Source organism: Colossoma macropomum, unplaced genomic scaffold (assembly GCF_904425465.1).
Source record: "Colossoma macropomum unplaced genomic scaffold, Colossoma_macropomum, whole genome shotgun sequence".
NCBI classification, from domain to species: Eukaryota; Metazoa; Chordata; class Actinopteri; order Characiformes; family Serrasalmidae; genus Colossoma; species Colossoma macropomum.
The window spans coordinates 35,620,788-35,648,185 of record NW_023494786.1 but is presented as its reverse complement, the minus strand read 5'-3'; the positions used below and the strand labels follow the sequence as shown (position 1 = coordinate 35,648,185).

Below are 27,398 nucleotides of genomic sequence, written 5' to 3'. Positions count from 1 at the left end.
AACGCTTCTGTAACTTAAAAATAACTTGAATAGGCAGTTTGATTCGCAAGCCATACTGAATAATAAGCCTTAGCATGTAATAAGCCTGGGATTTTAAGTGTATGAGGTTTATAAGTGTACAATTACTTGTACAAATAAACAGAAACTTGATTGTGTTTAAAAACATAACAGTAAATGAATGGTAAATGAAAGAAAGACCTTCTGTTTTCCCTTTAAATCTCAACACAGAAAAGGGAAGGAAGTTAAAGCTGGACTGCAGCAGCACATATTGACACAAACCGCACTCACGCTCTCCTCACAGCTCACAGCAGTGAGCTAGAAAAGAGTGAAAAGTCTTCATTAGAGAATGTAAGTAACGTTTTCTTTACTAGAGCTGTTCTATCTGTTCTAATTGTTTAAAACTGTGAGTAATCTAATTATCCAATTAAAGTTAAATGTAAAAGTTTGGGTGCTATGGTTAGTGTGGTTGGTGTGTGTATCAGTTCTGTTTCTGAACTTGAGCTCAGCAAGATTACAACATTTACTGAGGTATTCTTGTAATCATCAATGCATAATAACAACAACCAATGGCAAAATAACATGTTGAAGGAACAAAACTCTGAACAGAACTGTCCATTTCTCTCTCTGTATTAAACTCTGCTTAGTACACATTAAAGAACTTTTTTGTATTTGTAACTTTTGAAAATGGTTATGTAGAGCACCAGTTGTTACTACTGTCGCAATGTAAAGCTTGGAACAATAGGAGCTTTTTGGTGCTACATAGAACCATACACAACACATTCTCCATCAATCTGAAGGACCATTTTATCATTCAAAGAACAATTTAAGCATGGAAATTGTTATATACAGAACACATGGTTATAAACAGAACCATTGTCTTACCTACAAGGTCAGAAATAAAGGTTCTGTTCAGGTACATCTTTCGTTCATCAAGGTACAAACAGTGTAAATGTTCCCTCAAAGCTCCAACAGTGGTTTTAAGGTCTGATTGTGAACCTTAAATAAGTTTTCTCCAGGTGAAAAGTTCGTATTTGTACCTTTTCATAACCGAATGTTTTAAACAGAACAGTAAAATAAAAGCCTGGAGACGAGACGGGGTGTGTGGAGTCAGTACAGCTTAGAACATATCATTTCAGTGGATTATGGTTCAGTTATGTTCCCTGACTAAAGGTACTGAGATGGAGCCTTGAGGGTTCCACCCCAGTGACAAGAGGGGTCCTGCCCCAGTGACAGTTTAGTACCTTTACTTCTGAGAATGTAAAGAACCCTTGAAGAGCCATCTTTTTGTAAGTGTGTAGATCACTCTGGTCTGTGTCTCCCACAGTTCTATGGTGAATATTGTAGTTCTGTGAATAACTACTGAAAGACTGAATCTTGGTACTAAAATGAACAGAAAGCAGCTTTTTCTCCTTATGGAAAAATCACCGAAGTTCAGCCTTTTCTCTCTCAGAGCGACGCAGAGAAACTCGTAGCTGCATTTGTTCAGCAGAGTTGATCACTGTAATGCTCTTCTTACTGGAGAGAACAGTCCATCCTCTAGAACCCGTACAGAACGCAGCGTTCCTCACAGCACCAACACAGAGAGCTCATATTCCCCTGTTTACACGCTGCACTGACTGCCTGGATCTCTTAGAGAGAGTTTAAAGCTCTGCTGCTGGTTTTTAAAGCTCTAAATGACCTTAAAGCTCCTGAATGTTTGTCTGTTTATGATCTCAGATCTGCAGATACTCTGAAAACACTTTCCATAAAATACAGAAAACATGGAGAGACTCTGCTTCTAAACTGTGTATGCATACACACACCCTAGGGCAGCTCTTAGCCCCGCCCTCTCCAATCAGAGACCATAGCAAAATGAACCAAGTGCAATAAATGCAGGAAAACACAAAACCTAAAACTAACAAGACAAAACATTTCTGCCATCAGGCAGGATGTCCCATTTAGATGATGTTTTAGGTTTTATGACCTACACTGTAAAAAGCGGCTCGTCAGATCTTCCCTAAAAATTTATTTCATGTGGAAACAAGCAGTTGAACTAGTTTTATTCAACCTAAAATACTACATTGATTTAAAACATTTGCTCATTCAAAGTATTTATTTAGGTTGAATAAAACTAGTTAATTTATTTGTTACCACATGAAGTTATTTTTTAGGTAGATCTGATGAGCCGCGGTTTTACAGTGTAATTAAAAACTATTTAAACACTTACTTTAAATCATTTGTAAATAAATAAATGTATTTTTTTTTCTTGATCTTGTTGTAAAGTGGTATATTCTTGTAGTATATTGCAAATTAACAATTATCATACAAAATAAATGTGCAGAAAGGGCTCATTCTTAACAACTCAATTTTCTGTTTCTGCTGATATCAGGTCAGATGGAAGAATGAGCTTCAAATGTGGAATCATATCACTGATCATCCTGCTGAACATTACAGGTAGGATTATTCTGATTTTACTGAACTGCTGAGTTTATCAGAGCTTATCAGAGAGAGAGAGAGAGAGAGAGAGAGAGACAGACAGAGAGAGAGGGAGAGAGAGAGAGAGAGAAAGAGAGAGAATGGGTGGGCGAATATAAAGAGGGTGAAGTGTACAGATTGAGAGAGACGGAAAGAGAGAAAGACCGATAGAGAGAGAGAGAGAGAGAGAGAGAGAGAGAGAGAGAGAGACACTGGGTGGGTGAATACAAAAAGAGAGTAAGAATAAAAAAGCGTCTATAAAGCAGAAAGGTTATAAATCACCCAAATGAAGATTAGGTGATGGGCAGGTATTCAACACACAGACACAGTAATCTCAATATCAACACAAGAAATCAAAGAACAGCATCGGTGAATCTTTTGGTCATTCAGTTTTCCTTCCAAAACCAGTGTTGAAAATAGGAAGCAATTTTTGGTTCCCATTTTTGTTTCTGTTATTGTCAGAGTAAAAATCAAGAAGTAGCTTATAATATAGTATAGATTTACAGTCTAATCATAAAATCAAATAACAAACAAATAGAAATAGAATAAATGGTCATATTTTACTGATCAAAATTTATACCTTTCTATCACTTCAACCAGAAATAAACGTGCAGAGCGCTCGTATGGCTACATGAGCTCAGAAATCACAGAAATCAGGCCTGTTGTTTTTCCATATTAATAAAATATAGTATAACATGATAATGTAAAGAAAACAGACTCTAGTCATTTAATGGGAGGCTTTGTGCTGCTGATGCGCTCAAGTTCATGTTAAGAAGTATTTTCTCGGTGTTGTGCTGAGCTCTGACTTCTCTTTTGTATGTGCATCACACAGGTAAATGAGCACTAGATTACACTCACGATTTTGGTGGTTTCTGTGTGTAAATTATGGTTAATTCTCACTTTTCATTCACAGCAAACAGTTTAACAGCACCTAAAGCCCAACACAGTCTTACAGTGATAGTTTAATATAACGAAGATGTTGGTTGGTGCAGCACTTGGAGGATGGAATGTCGTTCAATCAAAATGATCAGTGCTGTAGTGTCTTGGGGAAAAAGAAGACAGAAAGAGGCCAAGATTCTGATATGAGGAGTGCTCGTTATTTACACCAGCAGAAAAGACACATCAGAGCAGCTCGTTAAGAGGGAAGGTCACTTTTAACCTGCATCTCTGCTTCATGGTAAAACTTAACCCAAAAAACTAAACCCACAGTTTGACACAGAATAACACAAATAATACATACGCACATTATAGACTAACAGAACAACAAAATTAACAGCATTAAACCACAACAATGTCCCTTTTTACAAGGGGTGGAGGAGCCCATGCTGCAGTTTTGCATTATCCACCCCTAAAGCTCCTTTTCCAAAACTGGAGCAGCTGCCACATTATTATAAGACCGCCATGAACACAGGATAGAGCACAGCTCACTGTTTTTCCACCTCTGACGACATGACATTACAGTATTCCTTTTTCTCCTCGTTATTGGGCAATGTGACTTTCAGTTCTCTTTTATTTCACTGTAAAATTGCAGGACTCCTCTAGGAGTGTCTCTTACCCATATCGCTTCAGTTTGTTGCTGATAGAACAGGCTGTGTCAAATAAACAAACACCTAAAAATGTCACATAGCCTCTCAAAATGTCAGAATTAGGCCTATCGTCTCAATACTCATACCACGTCTTTCTGTGTTTATAATTTTCAAACTGTAATCTGCCAGTTTTCTGAGCTTCTGTGGCTATATATGCACTCTGCATGTATATTTATGGTTGAAGTGATTGAAATGTTTAAATTTGGTTAAGTAAAATATGACCCTTTATTCTACTTCTGTTTGTTTGTTATATGCGTTTATGATTAGTTGTGAAACTGTAAAACAGAGCTATTTCTTGATTTTTCCACTGACAATAACAGAAGCAAAAATAAGAACCATCTCATTTTTCTGTTTGTCAATACTGGTTTTGAAATGAAAATCGAATGACCAAAAGATACATGAACTGAACAGGAACTAAAAAAGGAACTAGACAAGACTAGAAAACATACTAATGAATAGACCAATGAGTGCTTGCTCAGAACTGTAGAGATTACAGCCAAACAACCTTTACAAACCTGAAAACAAAGCCAGAAAAAGGGATAATATTTATTTTTGGAGGCAGTTTAACAACAGGACACAGGTCAATATTATAATGAGGAGGTGGAGAAAGGGTGGAGCCAATTTGACATACATAGAGGAGGGATTTTGTGACATATTTATTCCTTTTAGTAGAGCTAAATACAACCCCATTTCCAGAAAAGTTGGAACGCTGTGCAAAATGTAAATAAAAACAGATTGCAATGATTTGCAAATCATTTAAACCCTATACTTTAATGCAAAATAGTACAAAGACAACATATCAAATGTTGAAAATGAAAAATTATATTGCTTTTTCATATATATGCCCATTTTGAATTTGATGCCAACAGCACGTTCCAAAACAGTTGGGATGGTGGCTACAAAAGGCTGGTAAAGTGATGTTATGATAAAAAAAAAAACACCCGGTGGTTGATTGGCAACAGGTCAGTAACATGATTGGGTATAAAAGAGCATCTCAGAGAGGCTGAGTCTTTCAGAATTAAAGATGAGGAGGGGTTCACCACTCTGTGGAAGACTGCATGATCAAGTAGTGCAACAATTCAAGAATAACGTTTCTCAACATAAAACAGCAAAGAACTTTTGCTTTTCATCATCTACAGTACATAATATCATTAAAAGATTTAGAGAATCTGGAGAAATCTCTGTATGTAAGGGACGAGGCTGAAAACCAGTATTAGCTGGCCGTGATCTTTGGGCCCTCAGGCAGCACTGCATTAAAAACAGACATGATTCTGTAGTGGAAATCACTGCATGGGCTCAGAAACACTTCTGAAAAACACTGTCTGTGAGAAACAGTTCATCACTGCATCCACAAATGCAAGTTAAAACTCTAAAACACAAAGAAGAAACCAAATATAAACAGGATCCAGAAACGCTGCCACCTTCTCTGGGCCTGATCTCATTTAAAATGGACTGAGTGGGAAGTGGAAAAGTGTCCTGTGGTCCAACGAATCAACATTTGAAATTCTTTTTGGAAATCATGGACACTGTGTGCTCCGGGCTAAAGACCACTCAGCTTGTTATCAGTGCACAGTTCAAAAGCCAGTATTCGTGATGGTCTAGGGGGCATTAGTGCACATGGCATGGGTGACGTGCACATCTGTGAAGGCACCATTAATGCTGAATGATATATACATGTTTTGGCAACATATGCTGCCATCCAGACGACGTCTTTTTCAGAGAGGGCCTTGATTATTTCAGCAAGACGATGTGAAACCACATTCTGCATGTATTACAACAGCATTGCTCCATATTAAAAGAGACCGGGTGCTAAACTGACCTGCCTGCAGTCCAGACCTGTCACTACTGAAAACATTTGGCACATTATAAAATGAAAAATATGACAAACTTTCAAAACTACAGCAGTGTCTCCTCAGTTCCCAAACGCTTACAGAGTGCTGTTAAAAGAAGAGGTGATAAACTCAGCGGTAAACATGCCCCCAAATTTTTTGGAACATGTTGTTGGCATCAAATTAAAAATGGTATATTTTTAAAAAAACAAAATTTCTCAGTTTCAACATTTGATATGTTGTCTTTGTAGTATTTTCCTTTAAAAATATGGTGTATATGATTTGCACATCCTATTTATATTTACATTCTGCACAACTTCCCAACTTTTTTGGAAACGGGATTAAATAGTAATTAAATAGCTTTCTTTCTAATGCTAGTCGACAATTCTGAAAGGTTGCACTGCAGTTCTACATGAAACTTGTTACTTGAGTTGCCATAATTTATGTGATATATGGCTTAACACACAACAAACTATTGATGACCAGTGTGCTTCCCAAAAACCAACAGACAGAGGAGTTTAATCCACGTGAAGGCCTGCAGTTACTAAGTGGGTTTTGCTGTCAATGTTAAAAATAACCTACTCAAAATTAGAATTGGCATTAGTTCTATTTTATGCAAGGTTATGTTACTTTGATTTCTGGGATTCCTATATTTTCAGGTTCTTTGGCTGAGACTCTGAGAGTGACCTGCAGTCCTCAGACTATCTGTGCTCTACGGGAATCAACAGTGACCCTGCAGTGCTCTCACTCAAACACCACCATCAAACCTCAGTACAGCTTCTGGTTCAGCCCCAAACAGAGAGGTAAATGGAGGAACGAGGAAGATCCAGAGGATTTAGCTTTAGACTCAGACTACGCAGGACGAGTGAGATACACAACCAGCCGATACAGATACAGCTCCAGCACAAATCTTACAGTATCAGACCTGAGAGAGAGAGACTCAGGAGAATATCACCTCATGATCATTACAGAAACAGGACAGAAATATTCCAGCTCAACAGCAGTTACTCTAACAGTTTCAGGTAATACAGCTCAACTACAGTAATCTGATAATTTGTACATGTTTGTGTGAAATATTTGTCTAAAGTATTTGCTGTAACTTTATTTTCACTCAGATCTGCTGTTGTTAGCTGCTGACACTGACATACACACAAAACGGACACTCAACTGTAGCACTTCCTGCAGACTGACCTCTAAACCTAGTTATTACGGCTTGTACAGAAATGGAAAATATGTGGACTGGACATCTACATCTCAGAGGGCATTGAGTGTAAATAACAGGACTGCTCCTGGCAGCTACATGTGCTCTGCTAGTAGCCATACTGAAATCCATTCCAACACAGTGTGTGAGTAAGAAAGCTGATCAGAACTAATTATTTGTGAGCCAATCAAATCAGAGGGTGATAATCTTTCTCTTTTACAGGTATTAATGATGAGAACTGCTGGAGTGTGACCTACTCAGACAGAAGAGTCTGTGCTTTGGAGGGTTCATCAGTGGACTTTCTCTGCACTTACTCATATCCCAGAGATCAGACAGTTAATAAAACTTTCTGGCATTACTTTCGGACTAAAGTGGAGCCGACAGATCTGAGTGTGGAAGAGCAGTTTTCTGGTCGAGTGGAGTTTCTTGGGGATAAAGAGAGAAACTGCACTCTGAGAATGAGAAATGTGAGAAAAAGTGACTCTGGGGAATATTATTTTAGATTCATCACTGATACTGCAGGAGGGAGTTTCTCTGGTTATCCTGGAGTTATTCTGAGTGTTACAGGTACATGTCCACACCTAACTGTCTAAGTTCCTTTGTATTGTCTCTGCCATATATTTCAGAATATAAAAAATCGGTATAACATTCTATGAATACCATGTCTATACGAACGTCAGAACACAATAATAACACATTACAATGCATTCATAAGGCATCATAAACATGGCTATAAATATCTAAAAAGAGAGCACAATGTACTAATAACTCTGGGCCGGACAACTTGTTGGGGGCATCTGAATATTCAAGTTTGAAGCCCCAAAGTTGCAGCCCTAACAGCATCAGCAGTGAAAAATAAAATATTGGAAACGCCATAGAGTGAATAAACTTATTTGTCTCATTTTACTTTACATTCTGCAAGCTGGGACTGACTTTTCTGGCACTGTTAATATGTTATTAGTACTACTTATAAAGCATTATGTTAACAAATCATAATACATAGTAAGCATGGCTAAAAAGTGTAATTAATTTTAGAAAAACTTATAGCCATGTTTATGATACCTTATGAATCGATTATAACGTGTTATGAGTGCGTTTAATGATGGTAATTGACACGATATTCATAGAAAGTGTTACTGAAAAATCTACTGTAGCCTGTATTTAGTTGAGTATGACTGACATGTATATTTAAACCACAGAAATCACAGAATTCAACTAGACGTTTGCTGGGAAAAAAAAAAAAGATTTCCAGAACTGGACAAATTACAAAAGAAGCACTTTGGATACTAAACATGTCTTGTCAGACATTTTGTTTCATAGAGAAGTTGTATAAAATATTTATTTTGCTGATCGATTTCTTTAAAGATGTTAATGGAATGATTACATAACTGCAATGCCTGATGAAAAAAATAACATCTAAAGTCAAAACAGAATTATTCCTTCATTCTATAAACAAACAACAGGATAATTTGTGTTATTTGTGTTGTTCAGATCTTCAGGTCAAAGCGAGTCCCCCCACTAAATCAGACAGACAGACAGTAACACTGACCTGTATCTCCACCTGCACTCTGCCCTACAATCACACTTACATCTGGTACAAGGACGGAAACCCTGTAACTAACAAACCCACCAGATACAACAAGCTCTACCTGGAGTCAGCAAGGACTGAGGATGTTCTCCAGTATTCATGTGCTTTAGGAGGTAAGGTTAGGTTATGCATAGGTCTGACATGTTCTCCCTGAAATAACACTTTACCTACACCATTGTAATAGAAATGAAAAATGCTGACTATTTCAGAATTAACTGAATCTTAGTGATGTACAGTGTCATGAAAAAAAGTATTTTTGAATATTTGTCACATTTATTTCAGATTCTCAAGCAAAACTTAAAATGGCCTTATATTTTATTGAAAGAAAAACATTATTCAACACCAACTGGCCCTGTGTAAAAAAGTATTTGTGCCCTTAGTTACTCAACATGTTAACAGGAATTTAGTTGATAACTGTGACCAAAAAAACTGGACACAACCAGGCTTGATTTGCTCTTTAATGTAAACATCACTTAAATAGAATCTTTCTAGCAATGTGAAGTTTTCACATGGGTGATTTACATGTTGCATAACTTAAATTCTTCCAAAAAATGACATGTTAATGTAAATACTGGCATTTGTGTTTCTTTGTGTTCTCTTTTTCATATTTTGTATGAGGATATGAAACAAATCAGTGTGATTATGAAAATATGAAAAAATAAATGAAATCAGGAGAGGAGGCAAATACATTTTCTTTACATTGTACATCATGACTAAACTGGGCATTCTTCTAAACGATAAAATAAACTTTCTCATTGTTAATCTGCCATAATTGATCATATGATTCATTGTTTGTTTGTAAAGCTCTTGAAGCTCCTGGAATTCCTGTAAAGAACACAGGGTTAATGTTCATCATAGTGGGAGTATCAGTCTTCCTGGCTTTAATCCTCATCACAGGATTGATGTGGAGGTGCTTTGTGATCAAGAGGAAGGGAAGGAGCAGAGAGAAGTGCAGATGTTCAGGTACTGAGAGATGTTTCTACTTTTTTGTTCATAAACATTTTCCTATTATTTTTAAATTAATTTAGTTTTTGGAGTAATGATTATTTTCTTTTAAAATCTATCGTTTTAATTGGGTTTGAATCACGTTTTCTTTATTCTTTGACTTTGTCATAATTTGGATTAACTTTGCTATTTGTAAAGCACTTTGAATGACCATAATATATGAAAGGTGCTGTATAAATGAACTTGACTTACCATTTAAGCTGCTAAAGTTCTCCTGATGTCTCTCTAATAGACGCCAAACCCTGGAAATGACACATACACAGCCCTAAATCCCACCACCATGTCCTCAGATTATGACACTCTGACGGTAAGTCTACAGTCTCTATGACTGAGTGAATGTTACCCTGCAGAGTGAGTTTAGTTGTGTAAGATTCTTTGGTTTTTTATCTCCAGCATGTTAGAAGCTCTTCCAGTGAGATGTACTCATCCCTGAACGCTGCAACCATGATGCCTGATTATGACACTCTGACAGTAAGCCTGCTCTCTGTGTTTTTAAGGGTTCTCCTGGTTGTTGTATTTGGTTCTGTAAGTTTTTCTAATGTTCTTTTATTTTTCAGAATGTTACTAGCTCTCCTAAGAACCCAATGCTGTGAATCCTGTATTGTGGTTATGAGACTCTGAGGGTCTCTCACCACAGATCCTGCATCACCCTGCATCCCAAAAACATCAGCTTCCATCATCTTTTTCTTTCATCTTTTCTTTAGAACCTGTAAATACTTACATTTTTGCTTAAATCTCCATGTTACATGTTCCTTCATGTGGTAGAATCAGTTTAACTAATTTTATTAACCTCACATAAATATTTTAAACGAAACATTTGTCCATTCAAAGCTTTTATTTCAGTTGAATAAAACCAGTACAATTTGTTATTAACATAAGAATTTATGTTTCTTTAGGTTGAATGGAAAAAAAACATTTTTGACAGTGTATTGTGGTGAAATATTACAAGCTTTACAGAATGCTGGGAACAAAATCCCATTTAACCTAATGAGAAACTGTAGAACAGACTCAGTTTATATCACAATACCTACATTTAGAGTCAGTTATTCATTCAGCCTAATGAGAAACTGTAGAACAGACTCAGTTTATATCACAATACCTACATTTAGAGTCAGTTATTCATTCAGCCTAATGAGAAACTGTAGAACAGACTCAGTTTATATCACAATACCTACATTTAGAGTCGGTTATTCATTCAGCCTAATGAGAAACTGTAGAACAGACCCAGTTTATATCACAATACCTACATTTAGAGCCATTTAACAGTAATTTCATTTTATTTTATTCAATATTTTTTATGATTATGTCTTTATTCCATTGACACATTATTAGTGTCTTTTTTCTCTATTTTTTAAACACTTTGTTAATAAATACAATAAAAGATTCTTTTAAATCTCTTAAATTGTGCCCGGCTGCCTCCTGATTAAACAGAACCATTAGAAAATACAATTATATCTTCAAATGTGATTTTAGCAGTTTTGGATTTTCTGGTTGGATCAACTTGCAATTGCCAAAAAAACTGAATTTGATTGAGATGTCTTAGAAAGTCAGAAAGTCAAAAAGTAATATGTTCATCAGAGTTTACATTTGAGAAAAACTTAAAAAGTTAAAAATGCTCAGTATATCAAAGATTTAAATCACGTTTAATTTAAATTGTAAAGATTCATAATCTTTTTTTTGCTTTTGTTCACATTTGAGAAATTCAAGGAACATAATTTAATGAAAGTTTTTGTTGTGATTCCAGATTAATCTATTATTTGTATAAAACAGTCAGTACTATTGCAAGTTTTTGATGGGTTGCCATACATGTTGTAAAGTTCCCTGAAGAGCCTGGGAATAAATAAGGGGGCCTGAGATTCATGAACTAATCCAAATCTGAATGTTTTAATAGTTATAAACTATTGAATGGGTAAATTCTCAAACATATGAATAAGATGGTTGCCTAGTATATCCTGTGCTTATTACAAACAATATACAGCCTCTCGTTCATTCTTGTAATGTGTCCACAAAATGCCAAAGGAAACAATGTGAACAAAACCACTTCTCATTCTCTCAGCCACTTCTGCCTGTTTCTGACGTTTTCTCAGAAGAAACATTAAGGTAGCTTCCTCAATTTTAACCAGGTTTATTGATTTTATTGTGGTGCAAAAACTGAGCTGCCCCCTAGTGGAGAAATCCTTTAATCTTCCAGACTCACAAAAGATGTACAGAGTAAACAATGCTGCTTGCACTGCAGATGTGTGTGAACTCAAGTGGTGTTTAAAATTAAGCATATTGCAGCTTTTAAATACAGTTGGTAGAAAGCAGTGCTGAGGAGAGGAGGACCTGGCTTACCAACACCTTCAACCTAATTAATTAGTAATCTAGTAAATTAAAAGACCTAAGTGTAAGTTAAGAATAAATGGGGGAAAAGGAACCACTTAAATAAATCCTCAGTAGTCCTTTTCACAAAATGTGCATGTGAGCCAGTGCAATTTCCTGTATATATTCATAAGAAATCCTGGAGTCATTTTCTTTTTTACAGGTGTTGCTCTGCAATTCTATTCTGTCTTCTCCTTTTTGTCTGAGAAAATTACAGCTGAAATTATCTAAAGAGGCTTGCTTCATGTATGCTATGTAAACCATTTGCAATCGCCACACAGTCACACCTGACACCCCAGTGAATTTTAGAGTTAATACACTGGCTGTACCAAGTGAACATGTCTTTATTTTGCCAAAAGAGGAATTATACAGTTTAGGCAGTGGGAGCCAGGATTATTTTATGTACAGGTCTGCATGGGACCCCAAAGGGCAATTTCTGCTGATGAACTTTGCAAATTATGTGACTAAATACGAGTATAAATTAGGGCCAGGTGGAATAGGCAGAGACGGGAATCAGTACAACAGCAACGCTGAGCACTGGAGAGAAGAAAAACAGGAGGTGGAAAACAGGGTGTTGACGATGGCAAGTCACCAATCCATGTGAAACTGTGGCAAAAAGCAAGTTTTTATTTGTTGGGTAACTAAACTAGCATTAGCATGATTGAAAAACCCACCTACAATAACAGAGTCCAACACAGTTAGTAGCATAGCATTTTAAATGGGCATCTCAACATTATGTTTCATTCAAGTCCTACCTCAATGAATAAACTGAAATTTTGCAGGAACATGTGATGCTTGTCAGGCCTCACAATGTTAACTACGTTAACACATTTGTGGCAGAAGAATGGAAGGAACAATTTTAGGTTCCTCTACTTGTGCCCATGACTGTTAATCAAAGAACTTTACTTAGAGATTCTGCAAGTATGTATAGGTTGTGAGGAAAAAACAATAATAAAAAGAATGGATGAAAAGATGATGGAAATGGCCTTTTAGGATATAGGGTGATGCAGGATCTGTAGTGAGATACCCTTAATCACAATACAAGAACAATACTGTGTTCTTAGGAAAGCCACACAACAGGAAAAAAAAATATATATATGGAACCAAATACATTAACACAGAGTGCAGACTTACTATCAGAGTCATAATCAGGCATCGTGGTTTCAGGGTTCAGGGATGAGTACATCTCACTGGAAGAACTTCTGACATGCTGGAGATAAAAACCCAGGAGAATCTTACACAACTAAACTCACTCTGCAGGGTAACATTCACTTGGTTACACAATGGTACATTGCTACTTTTTTCTGACTTTCTGGTAATGTTTACACAGCTGCATGTTGCCACTGATTGTGTAGCCTACTCTCACTGTTTAACACCAACTCTGCAATGAGGCAATATGTCAACACAGCATTACTTTGCTCAATGAGCTAGCTTAACAGTAATGTTAGCTGTGTTAAAAAAAAAATCACTACTTTGGGAAAAAAAACTCTAACCATTTGCCAAGACATATCTTTACTTAGTGCTGTATAAGGTAGCCAATTATTCGGCCAATATATGCTGTGCTCTAATGTCAGTTGTTACAATAATAAGGCAAGTTAATATAAGGTCAGCAATTGTGTGTTGTGTTAATATTTCTCCTCTCTTGTTACAAAAGCTACAATGAAGTAAGCATGTTGGCTTGTTGGTGGTTGTTATTCTCAATATAGAAATTTCTCTGGGATATTAGGCTTCCTTCTAAGCTGTAATCAGCCCCCGCTAAAGTCAAATTCAAACTGTATCACTGTTATACACAGTCACAATGACTATAGACTTACTGTCAGCGGGTCATAATCTAAGGACATGGTGGAGGGATTTAGAGCTGAGAAGGTGTCGTCTCCAGGGTTTGGAGTCTATCAGAAAGTGATCAGGAGAACAATTAATTTTTATTAGTAGTTTTACAGGAACAAAAGACTGATACTCCCACTGTGATGAAGATGAACCTGCACTCTCCTCTGGACCTTCAGAAACAACAAACTTGATTAATTTCTGTAAGTAAGCCTTATTTCTATTATGATTATAAACAAGAATTTGGAAGTCTACACAATTGTTTTTGTCTTTGTAATATTCTAGGTTATTCCTCACCCCCTGTACTGCTCACTGTCGTCTCACCCTGTCACCACACTGCTAAACTTCTAATCATGTATTATCACCTACACCTGTCCATGAGCACTAATACCTTGTGCATAACCTATCCCATATCACTAATGATAACATTTTTCCCATGAATTAAGGTGTAGGGAAAATGTTATTTCTAAAAACAAATATATCAGGCTTTCATAGAACTGTTACATCCTAAAGCACAAGAGTACTGGAGAACATCCTCAGTGCTTGCCGACTCCAGGTAGAGCTTGTTGTATCTGGTGGGTTTGTTAGTTACAGGCTGTCTGTTCTTGTACCAGATGTAAGTGGGGTTGTTGGGCAGAGTGCAGGTGGAGATGCAGGTCAGTGTCACTGTCTGTCCTTCTGATGGAGTGGTGGAAAATGTCCATTCAATGAAACTGGACAACAGAGCAAGGAATCTGAGATCGCTCCTGAACACAGAATTTCTCCAGGTCCATCAGGTTCATAGGGCCTCTCTTCTGGGTTCTCCTCTTCATTTCAGAAACTCTCCAATGGCAGCCATGTCAAAAGCTTGGTTATGTGGCCACTGATCTATTTTAGTTTAGATTTTCATTTACACAAAAAAACGTGTTTTACATTTGTCTCATCTGAGCATAGAACCTGGTACCAGTTAAAACGTCCATTTGGGAAGCTCTAGGCACTTATGTTTGACAGCAGTTAAATGAAAATGTGCTCTTCTGGTACATCTTCCACATAGTTTGTTGTCATGGAGGTAGTAATCTTATTGCAGCCTTGGAGATTTGGTGACATCAAAACCCTGCTATCCTCTACAAATTTTCATCTGTGATCCTTGGAGAAGCTTCTGCCTCACTAACCATACTCCTCATGGTGTATGAGGGTAACATAAACATTAATCCTCTTTCAGGCAGGTTCCCTTCCTGATCTGATTGTTTTAACCTCTTCAATTTTGCCCTAACAGTGGATGTATTTTAAACCCAGTGGACAACATACTTTCATTCATATTTTTTAGTCATTTTTAGTGCACCATATTTAGCTAAATAAAGCCTCATTCTTTATACTCAGAAATGTATAGTAGTGAACAGGAGCAGATTTAGACAGTTGGGTCTGAACACATACCTGTCACTCCAGGTTTATCAGAGAAACTTCCTCCTGCAGTATCAGTGAAATGAAAGTGAGTCACTCTTTGTTCATTCTCAGAGTGCAGCTTCTCTCTTTATCTCCAAGAAACTCCACTCGACCAGCAAATTTCTCTTTTGCTCCACTTCAGACTGAAAGTAATACCAGAATGTTTTAGTAACTGTCTGATCTCTGGGATATGAGTAAGTGCAGGAAAAGTCCACTGATGAACCCTCCAAAGCACAGACTCTTCTGTCTGAGTAGGTCACATTCCAGCAGTTCTTATCAAAAAAAAACCTGTAAAAGTGAAAGATTATCACCCTCTGATTTGATGTAACTTTTTTTTTATACACAGTTTTTTGGTTCATACACAGTTACTAACAGCTTACTCACCCACACACTGTATTGGGACATATTTCATCATGGTCTCTAACAGAGCAGGAGTAGTTGGACAGGACTGTTATAAACATTAGAGATCATGTTCATCTGCAGGTCTGAGTGAAAATAAAGTTAAAATAATTCCAGCAAATATGTTGTGCTCACGATTCATTACAGATTTGTTAAAACCTGTTGTAGAAATTATAAGAGTTGTAGTTGAGCTGTTTACCTGAAACTGTTAGAGTAACTGCTGCTGAGCTGGAATATTTCTGTCCTGTTTCTGTAATGGTCATAAGTTGATATTCCTTATGTCTCTTTCTCTCATTTCTCTAATTGTAAGAGTTGAGCTGGAGGTGTATTTATTGGTCTTGTTGCTCACTCGTCCTGCGTCATCTGTGTCTTAAGCTAAATCCTCTGGATCTTCCTTGTTCCTCCATTTAGCTTTTTGTTTGTACCATGAATGTAAAACATAATTAAAAAACAAACAAAAAGAAATGTTTTGTAGTGGAAAGACATATGCAGGAGGAGTGGTGCGGTAAGGTGCTTTCAACATTTATTGGCTGCTTTCTTTTTTCAGAACTCAAGTCAGTTTTTGTTACTTTATTATGTTATTTATGTGTGCCACTTCGTGTGCCATCATAAGTTATTCTTTCAGTAAGGTTAATATAAATTAAATTAAAGCAGGTGATACCTCAGAAACTCAGATTTACACTTTAGATTTACACTAGCTTATAGAGTTTTTTGTTACTGTGGTCAAAACAACAATAACCGAAAAGCAGCAAACAAAACAAAATGCCTGTTAAGAAAGATTGTAATTAATGCAACTTTTTTAGTCTGCTAAGCTAACACATCTAGGCAAACTCTCGTTGTGTGTTCTGTTTCTATATTTTGTATACATAGTATATACATTACATACATAAAGTTGGGTTGCTGTGAAAATTGTAAACAAAAACTAAATAAATAAAAGAAATTGTTTTTTGAAAAATATTTGCTCATTTTGAATTTGATGCCAGCAACACATTCCAAAATTTGGGATGGGGGCAACAAAAGGCTGGTAAAGTTGTATAATGTTTAAAAAACACCTGGTGGTTAATTGGCAACAGGTCAGTAACATGATTGGGTATAAAAGAGCATCTCAGAGAGGCGGAGTCTTTCAGAAGTAAAGATGAGGAGGGGGTTCACCACTCTGTGAAAGACTGCACGATCAAATAGTGCAACAATTCAAGAAGAACGTTTCTCAAGATAAAATAGCAAAGAACTTTTGCTTTTCATCATCTACAGTACATAATATCATTAAAAGATTCAGAGAATCTGGAGAAATCTCTGTATGTAAGGGACAAGGCCAAAAACCAGTATTTGCTGGCCGTGATCTTTGGGCCCTCAGATGGCACTGCATTAAAAACAGACATGATCCTGCAGTGGAAATCACTGCATGGGCTCAGAAACACTTCTGAAAAACACTGTCTGTGAAAACAGTTCATCACTGCATTCACAAATGCTAATTAAAACATATATACACAGGATCCAGGAATCTAGGAAAACAACAGTATAATTATAATATAATACTGTATAATCTAAGTTGTAATAAACACTGTCTTTTCTAGTTTACCTAAAATAAATTTGGACTCATCAGTAATTTCTAAATACAGCACTAAGTAGATGATTTTAATGTCATCTTAAAGGAGCTTTTATAAGAGGAGTTTTAGTCTAGTTAGGATGTTTGTGTGATGCTGTTTTCTTATCTGGAGTTAATGATGAGATTATAAAGTCAGGAACTGTTATTCTGTAATAGCTACTATCCTAAATTCAGTCTGTACTGAAGTCATCATGGAGACTCAGATCAGAATATGGCTATGAAAATACATGTTAAGATATTTATAGCCAGAGAAAATAATCCTTGAAATGTATTTTCTCTCCGCTTATTCCACAAGATATATAATCGGAGTATCTGATTGTGGGAATCCACATTAGGGTCACCAGAATGACCTTAGAGATGAATCAGAGCTCATCCGAATTATAACATTCAACACTTTTAACACCTCCAAGTTTGTAATGTTTTAAGTAATCATTAAAAAAAATCTTAAATCTAACTCTTAAAAAACATCTGCTAATTAAAAATATAAATCAACTGAAGTATGTTGGTATATGGTAAATAAATGGTATAGTATTGCCATGTTGAATTGTACTTTTCCTTTACATGCAAGTTTAAATTTTTCTACTCTCTCTTTTGGAAGAGACATCAAAATTGAAGCATGAACCAAAAAGTTCAATAAAAAGAACTCAGTCCTGAAGACTGTGTCTATCATTAAAGTCTGATGTCAGAAAATAACTAATGTGCGCTGTCTCCAAGCAGCAGACCATTAAACTACTTTACAGTATGACAGATATAAGAAGAACCATCTTTTTCAAAATGCAGAGCCATGTACAGCAGTGTAGTCAACACTTATACCAAGCGAGAGAGAAAACTAGTCAACTCTGCTCTGTTGCTACTCACCCAAGTGAATGAGTGTTTGTATACTCGATTTAGCTGGCATCCAGCAAGGCTGGTGTTTATTTTTCAGCACCTTTGACAGTGACCAGTGGAGCTGTCATCAACGATGCCATTTTGGGTGGCGGTTCAAAGCCTTACATGAAAACAAAGGTCCTGTTGGGAGAGAAACCAGTGAGTGACCCCAGTATCTGAAGTTTTTGCTTATGACATTCATTGTAGCAGGACATGGTCAGTCATCAAAGTGAAAGTTCTACTTAAGCGATAATATGTCAGTTCATGTAGGGCCCATTTTAGGGCTGAGGTCTCCTGCTTGACTGCTGCATCCTACTGTTAAGTTTGGTTACAGGATTATGTGTTCGTCCTTCTCGAAATCGTGGCTGAGGACTTCCCCTACTCCCACACTGGAGGCATCAGTCTGGAAAATGAAAAGTCTTTGAAGTCAGGGTTTCTGCAGATGGATGAGGAACTTCAGAAAAGCCTCTCTGGTTATGTCACTTCCTGTCACTTTATAGGCTATTGAGGAGATGTTAGGAAGAAAGAACCTGTAATGTCCCACCAACCCCAAAAATCACTTACATGGATGGTGTTGTACTCTGGCCACCATTTTTGCCTGTGGTTGGAGAACTCTATGTCCAATAGTATAACACAGGTGCTGAGCTTCTCATAGTCCAAGAATTTTCTGGAGCTGGTGGAGAGTTCAGCCCCATGAATGTCCTGAAACACCACATCATCCAGAACCCTGAAACATATTTCTGACACAGTCTTAGCACGATGTCCATCAGCCACTGGAAAGTGGTGGAAAATGGCTGGTGTTCTGCACTGTTAGAAATAAAGGTTTTGTGCAGGTACATTTTTCGTTCATCAAGGTACAAACAATGTAAATGTACCTTTAAAGGTACAACAGTGGTTTTACGGTCCAAATGTGTACCCTTAAGAAGTTTTCCCAAGTGAAAAGTAAGTACCTTTTCATAACCTAATAAAATAAAAAGCCTGGAGATGAGATGGGGTGCTTGGAGTCAATACAACTTAGAAAATCCAATTTCAGTGGATTATGGTACAGTTATGCTCCCTGGCTAAAGGTACTAAGATGTAACCTTGAAGGTCCCACCCCAGTGACAGTTTAGACCCTTTATTTCTTAAAGTATACAGAGGCTGAACAGCAAAACCTGGTAATCTCAGTAGCCATTCTTTTTTTTGTGTGATATCTGGTGTGAGGGAGACCTTCCAGTAAACTTTTGTGAGGTCCGGGCTTTTCCTAGTCTGTTGACGATGGTTGATTCTGGGCAGGGGATATGAGTCGAAAGCTAAGTCTTGGCTTAGCTTTGTAAAGTCATTGCAGATATGCCAGCTGCCATCCCATTTTATAAGAATGATTAAACTGGACCAGATGCTGTCTGATGGTTTGATGATGCCCATGCTCAGCATCTTCATCATCACCTTCTCAGTACACTATTAGAAATAAAGGTTCTGTTCAGGTACATTTTTTGTTCATCAAGGTACAAACAGTGTAAATGTTCCCTCAAAGGTTCGACAGTGGTTTTAAGGTCTGATTGTGAACCTTAAATAAGTTTTTCCAGGTGAAAAGTTCGTATTTGTACTTTTTAAAACAGAACAGTAAAATAAAAGCCTGGAGACGAGACGGGGTGTGTGGAGTCAGTACAGCTTAGAACATATCATTTCAGTGGATTATGGTTCAGTTATGTTCCCTGACTAAAGGTACTTTGAGGGTCCCTAGAGGGGTACTGACCCAGTCACAGTTTAGTACCTTTTTTCTGTGAATGTACCATGGCGAAGGGTCACTGTTCCTCATACATCATGGGTATGTTTTAGAGATTGGCTTATTGGTTGGCATGGCAACAGATCGAACAATCTTTTTTCATGAAACTTAGACTGGTAGAAGATGAAACATAAGCACCTCCCAGTACTGTGTACCTCATTTTCCTGGGCCAGCAAAGCATTACGTATTGTGTAGTTTTTGCTTATTATTAGATTTTGAAGCTTTGCAACTTTCATGTAATGTTTTACATTAACATCTAGGTTCAGTTTCCTAGACAGGGATTAAGCCTAGTTATAGATTCCATTGTTTTTTTCAGTGGAGAATCTCCATTCATACTTTTGTGTAGCCCAGCGTGTGGCTCATTCCCTATCTGGAATCCAACCTAGAGTCTCAAATTACTTGAACAAAAATTGTAATGAAGTATAAAACAAGAGAAAAGAGAAAATGGCTGCTAAATGAGGGAAAAAGCCTTCTGTTTTCACTGACCACACAGAAAAGGGAAGGAAATTAGACTGCAGTGGCTCATATTCACTCAAGACACAAACCGCACCCACACACAACTAGAGAACAGTGTCTTCCTTAGAGAACGTAAGTAATATTTTATTTACTAGAGTTGTCCTGTTTGTAATTTATTGTACAGAATATATTTTTCCAAATACAGTTAAGTGTAAATGTTTGGACATGCTGACAACAGATGAGGAGAAACCATGGGCTTCAAAAGTAGAATCCTATCACTGATCATCCTGCTGAGTATTCCAGGTAGGATTATTCTGATTTTACTATGGTGTTTAGTCTGGTGTGTACAGTTTTTAACCAAGGATAGAGTCCAAAGTAGAATGTAAAAAGCATCTATTAAACCCAGGATTACCTCTTAAGTAGACATGTGCCTCTATTCAATAATTCCTACTTTAAAGTAAAAATTTTTACACATTTCAACTCTGGTTTCACAATTTTCCACCATGTTTCCACACTCTGATCACACGTCATGCTCCTTCCTTTGAGTGAATCAGAGAGCTGCTGAACAATCACAGTGAACACAGATATAACAAAGAGAATACATGTATGTTTGCCATCATAAATAGCATATAAATAAAATAAAAGGCCCAAAACTGACCTATGCCTGCCCTACATAAGAACATGGTTTTGTCTAACAACCAGCTCAGCAGACTGCAAACAAGCCAATAGGCCAGTAATATTCAAAGTTAGGCTTTAAGTAGGAATGTTTTCTGAATAATTAACCTGAAAGTCTGTTTGCAGCTTCAAATGTCTGTGTTGGCAAGAGATGAATAGTAGCTTGAAGCTAATTCAACATAGAAAAAGCCATTACAGTGCTAGATAGATAGATAGATAGAACTTTATTGATCCTGGAGGAAAATTGCAGTTTGCTAGCAGAAAATAACATTAAAATTGCAGATATGATAATACCGTCATGTCATTATAAATGTGGCTGACATATATTAATGATTATGTGATTTAAAAATTTATTTATATAATTTAAATAAATTATATACTTTATGTTGGAGCACTTTCACAGCTCTCAGTAAAAGTTAGTGCTCTGTGGGAAGGGTTCTCAATGATAGTACTACCTGCCAATAAGCCTACATGTTAACTTTACACCCAGCATCAATAAGTGGACAGTATTTTACTTTTATTTTGAATTAATAATTTATTTTACAAGTTGTATATATTTAATCACAGACACAGTTCTTGCAATGTTTAATAACAGTTGTATTGCCCTCAAAAAAAACAATGAAGTAATTTTTGCTGAAATTATGTAGTATGCAGTTTGTTTATTATATAATTTGGTTATCACCTCTTTCTTCAAATTATGCTAAATATCACTAGAAAATAACACTAACACACTAATGGAAACAAAGGCAGGCCTTCACATTTTTACTAAAAGAGTTTCAAATTACCATGTTTATATTAGAACTGCCATAAAATGTAAATGTGATTATGCTAATCTCATAAGGACATCAGCAAGAATTAGCATTATGCCAACAGTGGAAATCTTTATCTGGCTCTCAGGGAAAACAAACTAGATAGTTAATCAAATGAGTGCAATAATGTATCCTAAGCACCTTCTTAACAATGATTAGTTCTAGTGTTAGCTCTAATGTTAGCTTTAGCCTTAGTTCAGCTGAACGAGTGTCTGTTACTCAAACCTTCCCTTTGTCAGATGATGACCTGTGTTTGGAAAATGAAATGCTTTTAGATTTTATGATACTTAACATTTGCCTGTCTCATCTTCAAGCCAACACAAAATTTTTAAAATGGCTCCTGCTTGCTTCTTAAAAAAACATATAAAACTCAGAGGTAACATTTTCACACTTTGACCACTTTGGCATAAAAATAGAACAATCCTAGAACACATACTAATGGAGAAACCATGTTCCACTGCCCTGCATGTTTTAGTGTTGAATGTATCTGCTTAAACTCACTCAGTTCACTTCAGGAAGGCCTTGATAATTATTTATTTAGTCGCATCAGGGGAAACTCTAAGACGTGGTGCTCAAGGACCAGGAATGGGAACCACTGGCATAGATTACAGTCAAACAATACTTTGAAGATGAAGACGGGCATTAAATAGCCAGAGGCAGTCTAACAACAAGACCCAGGAGAACATGATAAGAGATGGAACATAAGGTTAAATTAATAATTAACTAAAAATTTAAAATAGAGAAGAATAGAGCCTTACAAACCATAGTGTTCCCATGCTGATGTTGGATGTACTAAAATATCCAGCTTGAAGTTCTTTTGGAAATGCCATAGCATTCAAGTCACCAAAATTAAGAGTGATGAAATATGATGTTACGTACAATGTGCAGGGAATCCTGCAGACTCAGTGCTGCACACTGTTTCAGTTTCAGGTTCTTTGGGTGAGACTCTGAGAGTGACCTGCAGTCCTCAGACTATCTGTGCTCTGCGGGAATCAACAGAGACCCTGCAGTGCTCTCACTCAAACACCAACATCAAACCTCAGCACAGCTTCTGGTTCAGCCCCAAACAAAAAGCTAAATGGAGGAACGAGGAAGATCCAGAGGATTTAGCTTTAGACTCAGACTACGCAGGACGAGTGAGATATGATAAGACTACAAGATACAGTTACAGCTATGATACTCTTACAATATCAGACCTGAGAGAGAGAGACTCAGGAGAATATCACCTCATGGTCATTACAGAAACAGGACAGAAATATTCCAGCTCAACAGCAGTTACTCTGACAGTTTCAGGTAATACAGCTCAACTACAGTGATCTGATCAGTCAGTTTAATGACTTTGTAATGTTGAAATATGTGTACAAGATATTTTCTGGAATGTTTTTAAATTCAATTCCACTCAGATCTGAAGATGAGGATGACCACTGACACAAAAAATCAGATGGAGCTGACCTGTAGCTCTTCATGCAGTCTGACCTCTAAACCTTCTTATTACTACTGGTACAAAAATGGACGATATCAGCACAAAACAAATGAACATCAGAAGGTTTTGAGTTCATATAGTAGTGATGATCCTGGCAGCTACTCCTGCTCTGTTAGCAGCCATCCTGAAATCCGATCCAATACAGTGTGTGAGTATGAAAGCTGTTCATGTCTAATTGTTCAGTACCAATAAAAACAAACAAAGGTCATAATCTTTTATATTTACAGGTATTAATGATGAGAACTGCTGGAGTGTGACCTACTCAGACAGAAGAGTCTGTGCTTTGGAGGGTTCATCAGTGGACTTTCCCTGCACTTACTCATATCCCAGAGATCAGAGAGTTACTAAAACATTCTGGTATTACTTTCGGCCTCAAGTGGAGCCGACAGATCTGAGTGTGGAAGAGCAGTTTGCTGGTCGAGTGGAGTTTCTTGGAGATAAAGTGAGAAACTGTGCTCTGAGAATGAACAATCTGACAAAGAGTGACTCTGGACAATATTGCTTTAGATTCATCACTGATACTGCAGGAGGGAGTTTCTCTGGTTATCCTGGAGTTATTCTGAGTGTTACAGGTATGTGTCCACATCCAACTGTAACTAAGGTTCTTCTTACTCACAATGATGTATATGTTGAAATACTAAAAATGCTACACTTTCTTTTTTTCATGTTCAGATCTTCAGGTGAAAGTGAGTCCCACCACTCCATCAGAAGGACAGACAGTGACACTGACCTGTATCTCCACCTGCACTCTGCCCAACAACCCCACTTACATCTGGTACAAGAACGGACAGCCTGTAACTAACAAACCCACCAGATACAACAAGCTCTACCTGGAGTCGGCAAGCACTGAGGATGTTCTCCAGTATTCTTGTGCTTTAGGAGGTAACAGTTCTATACAGCCCTGATATGTTTTTTTAATATTGTGTAAAGCTTGACCAGCCTTACAACACTAGGTACGTATGAATGTGGGCAGAGCATGGATAGACTCATTATAGCATTGGAGCATAATCCATCTACAATTAATTTTAGAGGAACACCTAATCTTTCATTCTTTATAACTCCTGTGTATTATAAACTGGTGCATTATAATAACAATGTGAATTCACATCTCAGATTCTGCTACTCTAATTGATTGTGTAGCTCATGGTTTATTTGTGATGGTCCTCAAGGTCCAGAGGAGAGCACAGTGTTAAAGTTTGTCACAGTGGGTGTGGCAGCCTTTCTGGCTCTATTACTCATCATAGGATGGATCTGGATGAGGTTTGTGAAATGTTAACCTAATTTATACATTTTTCAAGTGACTATCAAATGAATGCAGGTTTATTCTTATTTTAGTGCTCATTATTTTCTTCTTAGGAGAAGGAAGTCCAGCCCAGCTAAAGGTCACAATAACACTGGGGAGAATGTGCAGGTGAGGAGGAGCTGCATGTCAGAGATGGGACTTGAGTCAGCAGTTCTGTCTAAAGTAGTTCAAATTACATGTTCAAAGATTCATAACTTGGCTCAAACCTGACCTGAACTGATTCACAATTTGACTTGAACTCTAGACTACAAAATTTAAGCCTGAGGAAAAAAAAAATATATTAAATTATTATATTATGATTGCCAACCTTACTTTATCAAATTCAGTTGTGCAAAACATAACTCTGATATGGCTTCAAACAACAATCATTTTTTATAGAAAACCAGTTTATCTAATGGACGTAACTGAAATGCTACATAAATGTGATGATTCATGAATGTGATGTTCACAGGAATCTTGCAAAAATTTAAAATTGAGAAAGGATTGGTTTGTCTGTAATATGGATAGAGAACATGTTTGCCCATTAACCTGTTAAATTAGTTAACACGTAGTAAATAAAATTGTGATTCATTTGTTTGTTTCATTAAGTAACAGATCACAACTAAACATGTTCCAGTGGGTGTTTACCTTTGTATAATGTACACCTGATACTTTTCTTGCATGAAGTAAGAAGCAAAAATCTCTTCTGCATACAACGTAAACGTGCTCTTCAAGAAATAATAATCTTTAAATAATCTTTAAATGTAGGTAATACATGTACAGTTATCTGCAAAAGTTTTAATACCATGGCCAATTACATATTTCATTGATTTTCAAGTGAAAACATAAACAATCTCAACAACAAAGTAAACTATATATACATACTTTTGATGACTCCTCCAAGTGGATGCTTTTGCAGGTCCTTTGCTGTCATATAGAGGTTTTGCTTTGCTGTTCCGGTCAGCATATGCACAGTTACATTTAAGAATTTTTTTGTTCTTTCCAGTTCATGCCTGGAATTCACCACTAATTCTTAATGACACTTCAGAAAGGAGAAAGTGTGAACTGGAAGTGCTTTGATATCTAGCCTTGTCCTGCTTTGTAGGCATCAATTAGCTTCATTTCCAGTTCTTCAGCCAGTTATTCAGTGGAGCCAGTGGTTATTGAGTGTTAGCACAAGGTTTGAAAAGTCACAGAATTAATTTAACTCTCTACTGTCAGCAGATGATTCTTGACCTGCCAAACAAGGCAAATTAAGAAGTGTGCCCAAACATTAGTGCAATCCATATTTACTATTTTATTTTTTTAAGTTAATTAGATATAAAGTAACCTTGCATTAACTGTGCATTAATATTTGCTAATGTTTTCCTAATTTGGCCAGGAGTGTCTAAACTTTTGCATGCAACTGTATTTCATTATGATGTTACTGTTAGACTATTATTTGATTATTCAGTCTTTTTCTATACTTCATGGTATATATGAAGTGATTTTTTGTGTCCTGAAAAAGAATTTAGCTTTCTTCTAGCATTATTTCTTAAAACAAGCAGAAGTATTTGCCAGCAGAGTAAACAATTAAACTTAAAAAGTTCAGCTAATTGAATTAAGTTGAATTTTAACTTTTTTTGTTAAAATTGAAGTTATGTCAATTTATATATTTACGTCTCACACACAGAGACTCAAAAAGAAGCTCCAGCTTAATGTTTACCTCTCAGATGATCTAAAAATCAACATTATACTGATGAAGATATGATGACAACAGTAGGTAATCCTCTCAGATGACGCGTGCTTCAGTTTTCTTTGAATTCAGGGAAGGGCAGCAAAGCACAACCCATGCTATAAAATGTTCTTCCACAGGTTCCGTGCAGTTACACATTTCCACCAGAGAGGTCTCCATATTCCCAAAACGTAGTATAACTTTAAATAAATAATAATATCTAGAAATATATTTTTACATCTTTATCTGCCAAGATTACTGCAATGTGCTCATGTGACATCCAAACGTGATGAAATTCTTATGTGCTTTCTCTCTCTCTCTCTCTCTCTCTCTCTCTCTCTCTCTCTCTCTCAGTGTGACTCTACTGCTGTGTACAGTAACCTATCAGACCTGGCCATGACCTCTGACCCCACACAGAGAGACGAATCAGATAATCAGGATGGCGTTCACTACTCCAGTGTTGAATTTAAGCGCTCTTACATACAGAAAGAGGCTCCGCCCCCCGCTTCCTCACTTCCTCTTTACTTCATAGAGGACCAGGATGTTCAGTATGCAGCTGTGAACTTCAGCAGTGACAGTGCTGCCCCCCAGTGAGGGATGAAGGAAACAATGAAGAGAAACAAAGAAACAAGAAAACTCTCTGAAATACGGAGCCCCGGAGGGGATGGAGCTAAAAAAATAATAATAATTCGAGCGAACGTTTTGCAGTTCGTACGCACGTTTTCCTTTATTCGTGGTCACGATTTCTTAAATCATTCCCTCGTTTTCTTTTAAATGTGCGCACATTTTCTTTACTTTGTGGACATGTTTTTGTTTATTCGTGGCCATGATTTTCTAATTCGTTCTCTCGTTTTCTTTTAATCGTTGTCATGCTTTATTTTTAACTGAACGCACGTTGTTTATTTTTCTTATTCGTGCGCAAAATCAGTGTTGCAGATACAGGTCGTGCTATTTGTCCGGTGCAGAAGTAAAACACAGCTCCCTGAGACCGTCTGATGGGTTTTGATGAGTTAGATTGATGATCATAATGGACAGAGATGCTCATCAGGTCTGATTTTGATTTGGGACGTTA

At 36.9% G+C, this 27,398-nt stretch overlaps 1 protein-coding gene across 1 annotated transcript; it reads left to right on the top strand.

The window, feature by feature from the left end:
- The first annotated feature begins 242 nt into the window (after positions 1-242).
- On the top strand, positions 243-26,920 carry LOC118826860. The gene is made up of 9 exons (XM_036597892.1): positions 243-348; positions 2,369-2,433; positions 22,778-23,140; positions 23,251-23,478; positions 23,558-23,902; positions 24,003-24,212; positions 24,500-24,590; positions 24,687-24,741; positions 26,681-26,920. Coding segments are annotated over exons 1-9 (1,599 nt in total). The 5' UTR covers positions 243-346.
- Positions 26,921-27,398: the final 478 nt, after the last annotated feature.

What these genes read in the sequence shown, in the direction of transcription:
- LOC118826860 (XM_036597892.1), top strand. An exon ending in AGTTACTCTGACAGTTTCAG is followed by an intron (nt 23,141 to 23,250) that starts GTAATACAGCTC and finishes AATTCCACTCAG; the next exon opens with ATCTGAAGATGAGGATGACC. An exon ending in ATAGGATGGATCTGGATGAG is followed by an intron (nt 24,591 to 24,686) that starts GTTTGTGAAATG and finishes TTTTCTTCTTAG; the next exon opens with GAGAAGGAAGTCCAGCCCAG.